A 9,072-nucleotide genomic window follows, 5' to 3' on the forward strand; every position below is an offset into this window, starting at 1 on the left:
AATTCAAGTGACAAAACTGAAGCATTCAAAAAATTTCCTTTGTGAGAGATCTTGAATTCAATCTCGCCTCCGGATATTCCCAAACTAATACAGATTCTCGTCAATTGATCCTTAATTATTTTCAATTAATAATTACAATTATTTTCTGTTGTAGCAATAAATAATATTTCAAAGAAAAAAAATACTAGAAAAATAAAGAGTGACACGCGCTGGAGGTGCGCGTTTGGTAGAAAAGGTTGGAGCTACGTTGGTGTGTCCTAAAACGGGCAACCACCATTAAAGTTTCTTCCCCCAACTCTCTTCTGCAATTTTATTATTAATAGTAAATAATAATCCAATGCATTATCCACCACCCTTCCCTTTCTGCCTGCGATTTCTGCTTTCACAATTCACAATTATCCAAATTCCAATTATCAATCCTCTGATTATTCCCGTTTCCAAAAAGTTTAAAAAAATCCTGACATTTATTGTTCATCCGCACAAATCATTACCAACTTGGCCTTTATTTAATTCAATTCCATGCAACTACTTCTGGGGGTGAACGTGTGTCCAAGTTTTCCAATGATTTAATCATCAACACCAACCTCAATTAACACCCCACCTCCCCATCACTGTATGATTTTTCTTAATTATTTGTATTTTCTTCGAAATTGTTATGTAAAATGTTGGAAATATTGATTTTCTATTTGTTTTGTGTTTGGTATGAATGCAGAAGAAAAGCGGCAAAATGGTTTCCTTGTGATCTGAATTTGAAATTGTCCGAGGTCCAAATGTCTGTTGAACAAGAGAATGAGGAATCTGAAACTGAAACTGTTTCAGGTTAGGGTTATTTAATTTATGTTTTTTGTTTTTCTGTGGTTGAAGCAGCTTAATTGCCGTATTGTTTGATGATATATTAGAATTTCAACTGATAAATGAGTGTGTGTGTGTGTATTCAGAAATTTCATGGCCTTTGTATGTATGATCAATGTTAAACATAAAATATTTTTATTATATGAGAGAAGTGGCCTTTGTCTGAATGGTTTGGTATCTGTTTTTCTACTACATTAATTAACTCGGACTTTTGTAGAGTTGTGGAGCTTGTTGAAACTTTGTTATGTTGTTTATGTGCTGTAAATTGGCACATTCCCTTTGATGCTTTCACAAATGATGAATGTTATCCTGACAATCATGATCATTTGCACGAACAGTCGCAGGTTCTTGTCTTTATGATCTTCTAAAATTGGAAACCTGGGAGGACAGTCCAAAGAAATCACAACAACCTTCTCCCTGTAAGTGAATAATAGTTTTCTTGGTCTTTTTTTCGTGAAATGATCGACTCAAGTTGCGTGGTAGTCCATTGCTGATGCAATCTGAAATACTCTAGTTTCTTCTGCGGTTAGATAGTAATGTTTCAGCATTGATAAAACTAAGATGATCGCGTATATAGCATTCTGAGCTACCTATTACCTCGAAGATGCAATTGCAAACTGATAATTTGACATTTAACTAAGAAATGAAGTTGGTTGCCACTTGCCAGTGCCACTTTGATATATATGTTCTATCGAAGAAAGGAATAAGAAAATGCCTTTCAGTCATTCTCAACAACCATTTTCACCTTAGATCAACATTACTATTTTGAGCATATACACAGTAGTTGTTGATATTTTGATTGTCTTAATTCCAGTTACTACGATTCAACTTTGTTCATTTGTTGTCACATACATACAATCTTATTTCTCAACCACTTAAGATCTTTTCCACCTGTTGATAATGTTTTCTTCTAATAAGAGCAAAGGGGAAACTAAACTACATGAAGTAGAGAAGTCATCTAATATGTTTGTCAGTTTGTGTTCAATTAAGCAGCTGAATCTTGTTTGAAGCATTTAATTCTGTATTATTGTGGTGTTTCTTATACTCTGATATCCTTTATGTTTGACAGAATTTGTTGATTTTACACACAAGAAAGCTGTAGTATTTTACGATATATATATTGATGGCGGCCTGCAACATGATTTTTGTGCAAACAGGTGCGAGAAAGAGGCTGGAGAGTGTATTAACTGAAGCTGGCAATGATTTCTGTGCCGATTGTGGAGCTCCAGATCCAAAATGGGTGTAAGTCTTAGAATTATCTCTTCATTACGTTTTAACCGAAAATCCCATTATGTTCTTATGTTCAGGTAGTTTGAAGATGTGTAGATAGGTCCTTTGCATTTCTTCCACTTTTGAATCTTAAGATTTCTTGTGACTTCTCTTTTCTCTAAGATATATTGCAACTCATATTTCCGTTTATTATGAGCAGATCTTTGACCATTGGAGCATTCATATGTATAAAGTGCTCTGGCGTCCATAGAAGCCTCGGGGTGCATATAACAAAGGTCGGGAACTCATCTATCAGCCCAACCGGCTATAAGTATAGTTGGATTCTCCACTCGAGAATCAATGCGTGCACATATGCATCCAATGATCTTTCATATCTACCTTGTAGGTTTTGTCTGTGAAGCTTGATGAGTGGACGGATGAGCAAGTTGATGCCTTAATTGAAATGGGAGGAAACAATGCCGTAAACTTCAAATATGAAACCAACATTCCCGAAGATTACAGCAAACCGAAACCGGATGCATCTGCAGAGGAACGCGCTGATTTCATAAGGTAGGTAGCACGACACTACAACACCTCGTGTGAGATTTTTCGTTTTTCCAATATGTGTTTTTATATATTTTCTGAACGTAGATTTCTTTTTTTTGTATACTCAGGAGAAAATACGAGCTTCAACAGTTTGTTAACAATGAATTACCGATGTGCTGCCCTTTTCCAGCGTCATCTACAGCATCCCATAGCCGTTCTTCAAGTTGTTCTTCTCAATCAGGATCCGAGAAAAAACACTACAAAAAACAAACCACTACACGCATGCATGGTCTGGGGAACGCATTTCGTTATAGTTGGAGACGAGAGCACAAGGCAGCAAAGAAAAGCAACTCGATGGTAATAAATAGTTTATGATAAGCACCATGCCCTATGTTTTATAAGAAATTAATGTCCATAGAGTAGTATTTTTTGATATCTTATAAATATGCGAGATGCATAATCTTTACCTTCTTCTCTTACTTTCCATAGGCAGGTATGGTTGAATTCGTAGGATTGATTAATGTGAACATCGTAAGAGGCACCGACCTAGCTGTCCGGGATATGGTTTCTAGTGACCCGTACGTCATCCTCAATCTCGGAAATCAAGTAAACCATTCTTCTCTACTCCTTTCATGATCTCCAACTGCAGTTGGTGAACTGCTTCTAACGACTACGAGGCTTCTCCTCGTGTTGCAGTCTATGAAAACACGAGTCATAAAGAATAACCTCAACCCGGTGTGGAATGAAAAACTAATGTTGTCAATCCCAGAAGATATCCCTCCCCTTAAATTGGTAAGCATACACAAAACCAAACAGAATCAGTTGGTGACGTATAATTTCATGGTATTGAGTGATTTTTTTGCAGCTAGTATACGACAAGGATACCTTCTCAACAGATGACTTCATGGGGAGTGCGGAGATTGATATTCAACCACTTCTCTCCGCTGCAAAAGCGACAGAATATTCGTCCATTAGTGAGCCGATGCAGCTGGGGAATTGGAAAGCGAGCAAAGAGGAGAACACCCTCGTGAGGGATGGTGCCATCATCTTAGAAGACGGTAAGGTGAAACAGGAAATCGCTATCAGGTTGCAGAACGTCGAGAGGGGAATCTTGGAGATTGAGCTTGAATGCATGCCTCTCACACAATAGCTGCATATATATATGCATGATGTGGCTTATTAGCAAGTTTGTCAACTTAGGTAACAATATGTGTTCCTATATATTTATCTTCATATATATCTGAGCCCTTTTGCTTCATCTGTTATTAGAGAATTAATGGGTTTTCCAGCTCAGAAATTTTGTGCATCTTATGTGTTGTAGAATTGTAAGAAAGAGTGATGCAGTGGCGTAGCATCCATTTGTTGTACATGATCATCGACTTCTCTTGCTTAACTTACTCATAATTACTAAAAAATCATTAAGTTATTTGCTCTATTTTTATCTACATCGATGTTCATTTTGTTGCAAATGTACCACACACACACACACAGGTTAAAATTTATAGATGAGATGAGTATAGAGTTTGCGTCAAATTTACAATCTTGGGAAAAAAATATAATATTGCTTACTAGCATGGTATTATGAGTTTCGTGATATTATTTTACTTACTAAAATCACTCGTTTAAACTTTATATAAGATGGAATGAATCGTTTACCAAATTAAATCGTACAGATGAGTTAGTATTATGGAGTAACTGCATACTTTTCTTGAGATGTGTCTTCTGATTATGTGGGAATAAAAAATGACCTCTTTCTAAAAAAAGGTACTACTAATTTGTCATTCTTTCTGAATGCAGAACTGCCTTAGCTTCCAACTGTGAGTTACTGACTAATTTATTCAATAGATAGAATTGCCAAAAAGCATCAATTAAAAATTGCACAACTAAGCTGCTAATGAGCTTATTAATATTTAAAAGATGGTGAACTGGTGAGCACGTTGGATATTCAAGTGAATATTATACTTTGATTAAACATGTTTGAAATATTTCTTTTTGTCACGAGATTTGCAAGCCTGTTTTAGAAATGATATTACCCATTTTTTTTATAAGGTGTATTAAATCAATTCACATCATCTACTATCTTCTAGTGTGACATCTTCTATTGAATTCGTGAATAATCGGCGTGCATCAGTAACATTCAACAATCTTAACCCTTAAGATTGTCGCATTGCTTACGGAATAATCCAGTTTTCTATTATCAACAATGGCGGCCGGTAAAAAAAAGTAGGTAGATTCATCATCAGGAGTATTATTTTATCAAAAGTGCATGCTATAAATTTTCACCCAACCAACTAAATGCTAGTAAATGGTTGCCCAAATTCCATGTTATATCCAAACTATAATTTACCAAGAACACCAAGATCAATACAGCAACAAAGGAGATGCAAAGTGAGCACAATGCAACCAAAAACAACAAGTATCTGCATATATAATCTCTTCAAATCAAACAAAAAAGAAAAGTTCTTGCAAGTATATTATCAGAGGATTCTTGACAAAAAACACAAGTCCTCCGTCAAGTCATCATCAACATTATTGATCAATACAATATTATACTTAGTTATTACATTAGAAATGGCAGTTAGCTGCAAAGAATTTTCAAGCAGCACATGATATCGACCATGACTACCAACCCTCGTCAGTCGCCACGGCCGCACCACAACAACCACAACAACGGCAACGATAACAAGGAGGCGAATAACCCATATATCCACCTAAATTTACAACTACTAGTATATACACAGTCAAGCAAATCTCATCTCATAAGCAATGAGTTATGATTCATCACATGAACAACAACACACACACACACACTCACACTCACTCACACAATTAGCAAACCTCAGGAGCAGCAGAGGGGGCAACGGACCAAGCCATTCTCGTTGCACTCCACGCACCTCTTGGGCTGCTCGTCGTCCTCGTCGAACACCTTGCGGCTGCCGCTGCAGTTCCCGCAGGGAGCGAACCTCATGTCGTCGCAGGCCTCGCACGGCTTCGCCGGCCGCAGGGGGAGCCCCTTGATCAGGCGCAGAAGCTCGCCGGCCTCCAGCAACTGGCGTATCACGTCGGCGCCGCCGATGTACTTCCCTTTAATGAAAACCTGCGGCAGGCTGATGTGATTCTCCCCCAAAACCCTCTGCAATTCCTTCCTGTACGCGACGTCCATCGAAATATCTCGCTCGTCGATGTTCACGCGCAACCCTCGGAAAATCATGCGTATGCTGTGGCAGTCCTGGAATGTTTTGCGAATCCCTCGGAGGCTGGTGTGGTAGATCACGACTCGGTCCTCGGTGCCGGGGAGGCGGAACGGGCCGTCGGCGACGGGGGAGGGGATGGATTTGGGGACGAAATTGGACGAATCCGGCGCCGCGAGAAGCAATTTCGACGGTTTTGAAGGGAGAGGAGGCTGTTTGGGGGATTCGAAAATTGAGCACAACTTCCTGACTTTGCCCTTGAGTGAGTTCCCGGCGGAGACCATCGAACCAAACGGGGAGCTGTAGAGGCTCTTGATCGAGCCGCCCCGCTGCAGCGCGGGGGTGGCGTAGAGGTTGTAGAGGGGCTTAGTGGTGACTTCGTCCTCCGCCGCCGAAGAAGGGGAATTGAACGTCAGCGACCGATTGAAGTAGGACGAAAAACCGGGTTTCTGGCTTATATCGGGCGATTCCATTTCCTGATTCTTCCAATCGGACATGGACTGAGATGCAAATCGAGAATCGGGAGAATTGCGAATCGATGGAGGCGTGGATTGGAAGACAATTCTAGTGAGAGAAAGAAATGATTGAGAAGAAGGAGGTGGAACTTTTTGAAAAGTTTGGAGAGAGAGAGAAGACGTCGCTTTCTACAGTGCCGATTATTGCATAACACGCAGACGCAGAGAGAGAGAGAGACAACGCGGTATATGCTTTCGAGATATGGAGTTATCAAGGACTGTGTTTTATGGTTTTTCGGTTATGCTTTCTTTTTCCCTTTTTTATTAAATACATTTTGGGTTTGTAATAATAACATTAAAAACTAACAAAATTGTGTGATGTTGCAATTATCAAAATTGTATGATAAACAGTTGGACTTCCTCAACAGTTGAGCTAACGAATAATGTGACAATTATTTTTGCAACTACGAGTAGCGAAAATAACGTTCAACATTTTTTAGTTGGGTGTTCCAATAATTTCGTATCTATTTAGTAGTTTGAGCTTATTGTTTAAACATTTAATACATGTAATTTTGTCCAAATAGCATTATTGTATTAATATTTGTGAAGTTTTTTTTTTTTTTTTGAGGAATAATATTTGTGAAGTTATGTAGAGCTAATTCGTTACATACCGTCAATCAAATTGGGATTCTGTATTAATGCAAAAAATCAAATGTGAACCTCGTGTTTTCTTCTTTAAAAACAGAATTGAACATCTGTGAGGATTTTACTATTTTGGAAAGTTCTGCATAATAATATTGTATGTTCATGATTTTGGCTATTAGGTAGATTGTGTATCGATTTAATTAAAACTTTGATTAAAATATAAACAAACAATGTATACTGTGTTATATCAAGATGTTTTTTTATGCAAACATGAGTTGGGTACATGCACGTGAATAAAATTCTTCACTAAGTACTGCTTCTAATTTATTATGCACTTAATTTAGACTATTTATATAAATAGATTAACTATACTAATTAAATACCCCTTAGTATTGACTGATATTTATATGCCTTAATTTTATTTTATTTTTGAAATGTAAATATGAAATTATCATTCAAGTGTAAAGAGCACCAGAAGTATTCAAAATGGTGACAGTTCTTACAGTCTTGATAGTTGATACCACTAACAAAAGACAATAAGAGTAGAAACAAAGGGAGAAGAAGACTAGAGAACTGTCGACATACAATCGATAGGATGTGCACTCCACTCATGCAGAGAAACACAAAAAAAAAAAAAAAACAATGGAGAATGAGACTTCAACCATTTCCACGAGCAGAATTTAATGCTCTCCACAATATTCTCAGCGGTCGGTATTGAGGTTTATAAATCTTGTCATTTTTCGTCTTCCAAATTCTCCACATAACACATTGCCAAATAAATATTTTCTTCTTCACTTTACCCAAACCAGAACTCACAAAGTCCTCAAGAGTCGAGATGCTCTTTCGAAACAGCAGCATAAAGCAAAGGACGATCAAGCCATTCGCATACCTTAGGTAAAATAAAAAGTGCCTTAAATTAGCCATATATAAATATGCGTAATTAATTAATGTAATTAAGAAATTAATTAATGAATATAAATTAGTTAACATATAACAAATTAATTAAGAAATACGTAGATTTCAAAAACAGAAAGATACGAAAGCAGAAAAATAGAAGCAAATACAGATTTCACATAAAATAAATAGAATTTCGGAAAATTTATATATCCGGGTCCAATAAACATATTCCAAATAATTTTTGTGGCGTGCCCATTAAATATAAGAATCTTGCTGTTTTTTTGGGAATGAGCAAATTGTCATTTTCGTATTAACTAGTATTTGCATCCCGTGCAATGCACGGTAAAATATTTTTTATTTTTTAAATTTATATATAAATTAATACTAATTTAATTATCATACTCATGAATATAATAAAATTTAAATTTAACTAAATATATTTGAATTTAATATTAAAAAATAAAAAAATAAAATAATTTGCAATTATAAAATTTGATATTATGAAAAGAAAAAAAAAGTTAAACAATAAAAAATACTAATAAAAAAGAATTAAAAATATTTTTTTAAAAAAAACATGAGAGATGAGAGAGAAATTTATAAGATTTTAATATTTAAACAAATTTAATTTGTATATTTTAAATCAAATATTTACATAAAATATATCAAATTAAAGCTCTTATCGTGATCTTTAATTTGATATGCATATTGAATATTTTATAATTAATCGAATTTCACAATTTTGAAAATAAATTAAAACAACAAATCAGAAGTTAAAAAAATGGAAAATAAAAAGAATAATATAGTTAAAACATAAACCTTCAATTTTATTATAACTACAAAATTGCCATTCAATTTTGAAATTGATTTCCAATTGGAAACTGCCTTTTTAATATAGTATAGATCTGAAGATAAAATACATCTCTTTGTTTCTTTTCCTTTCTCTTTACTTTCGTCCCATATAAAAGAGCACTGGAGAAGAATAAATGAAATGTTGGAATTATTAGGTAGGTATCGATTGTTTTAGAGTAAATTTTAGCATTTACAATACAGGCATCTAAGAATTAATTGGAATAAATTGAAAGTTTAATGTTTTGGAGTCTTGGACCTTTATTTTTTGGTCATGTAATTGTTATAAATATTTTATGGTGTATGTTCATTTTTTTTACACAAAATCTTGGGTACACCTGGGTGTACCGTACAACCGGGTTGACCCGTACCCAAAATAGTGTTATTTATATGAGTTGGATCAGGATATGGGTTCAAATCAGAGTGCGGGT

At 35.6% G+C, this 9,072-nt stretch overlaps 2 protein-coding genes across 2 annotated transcripts; one reads left to right on the forward strand and one right to left on the reverse strand.

Moving 5' to 3' along the window:
* Positions 1–269: 269 nt before the first annotated feature.
* Positions 270–4,042, forward strand: LOC131022408 (probable ADP-ribosylation factor GTPase-activating protein AGD11). The gene is made up of 10 exons (XM_057951873.1): positions 270–613; positions 713–819; positions 1,191–1,271; positions 2,010–2,094; positions 2,282–2,357; positions 2,468–2,631; positions 2,736–2,964; positions 3,097–3,213; positions 3,304–3,399; positions 3,473–4,042. Exons 2-10 carry the CDS (start codon positions 771–773, stop codon positions 3,755–3,757), a joined length of 1,182 nt encoding a protein of 393 aa, XP_057807856.1. The 5' UTR covers positions 270–613; positions 713–770; the 3' UTR covers positions 3,758–4,042.
* Positions 4,043–5,056: 1,014 nt separating this feature from the next.
* Positions 5,057–6,710, reverse strand: LOC131022409 (uncharacterized protein At5g39865-like). The gene has a single exon (XM_057951875.1). The coding sequence runs from the start codon at positions 6,293–6,295 to the stop codon at positions 5,447–5,449; it is 849 nt and encodes a 282-aa protein (XP_057807858.1). The 5' UTR covers positions 6,296–6,710; the 3' UTR covers positions 5,057–5,446.
* Between the last annotated feature and the right edge of the window lie 2,362 nt (positions 6,711–9,072).

The sequence above is a fragment of the Salvia miltiorrhiza genome, chromosome 4 (assembly GCF_028751815.1).
Source record: "Salvia miltiorrhiza cultivar Shanhuang (shh) chromosome 4, IMPLAD_Smil_shh, whole genome shotgun sequence".
NCBI lineage: Eukaryota > Viridiplantae > Streptophyta > Magnoliopsida > Lamiales > Lamiaceae > Salvia > Salvia miltiorrhiza.

Excerpts from the sequence above, each read along its gene's own strand:
- LOC131022409 (XM_057951875.1), bottom strand. The coding sequence starts at position 6,295 with ATGTCCGATTGGAAGAATCAGGAAATGGAATCGCCCGATATAAGCCAG.
- LOC131022408 (XM_057951873.1), top strand. The coding sequence starts at position 771 with ATGTCTGTTGAACAAGAGAATGAGGAATCTGAAACTGAAACTGTTTCA. Across the intron at positions 2,095-2,281 it reads GCTCCAGATCCAAAATGGGT|ATCTTTGACCATTGGAGCAT; the intron begins GTAAGTCTTAGA and ends TATTATGAGCAG. Across the intron at positions 3,400-3,472 it reads ATATCCCTCCCCTTAAATTG|CTAGTATACGACAAGGATAC; the intron begins GTAAGCATACAC and ends ATTTTTTTGCAG.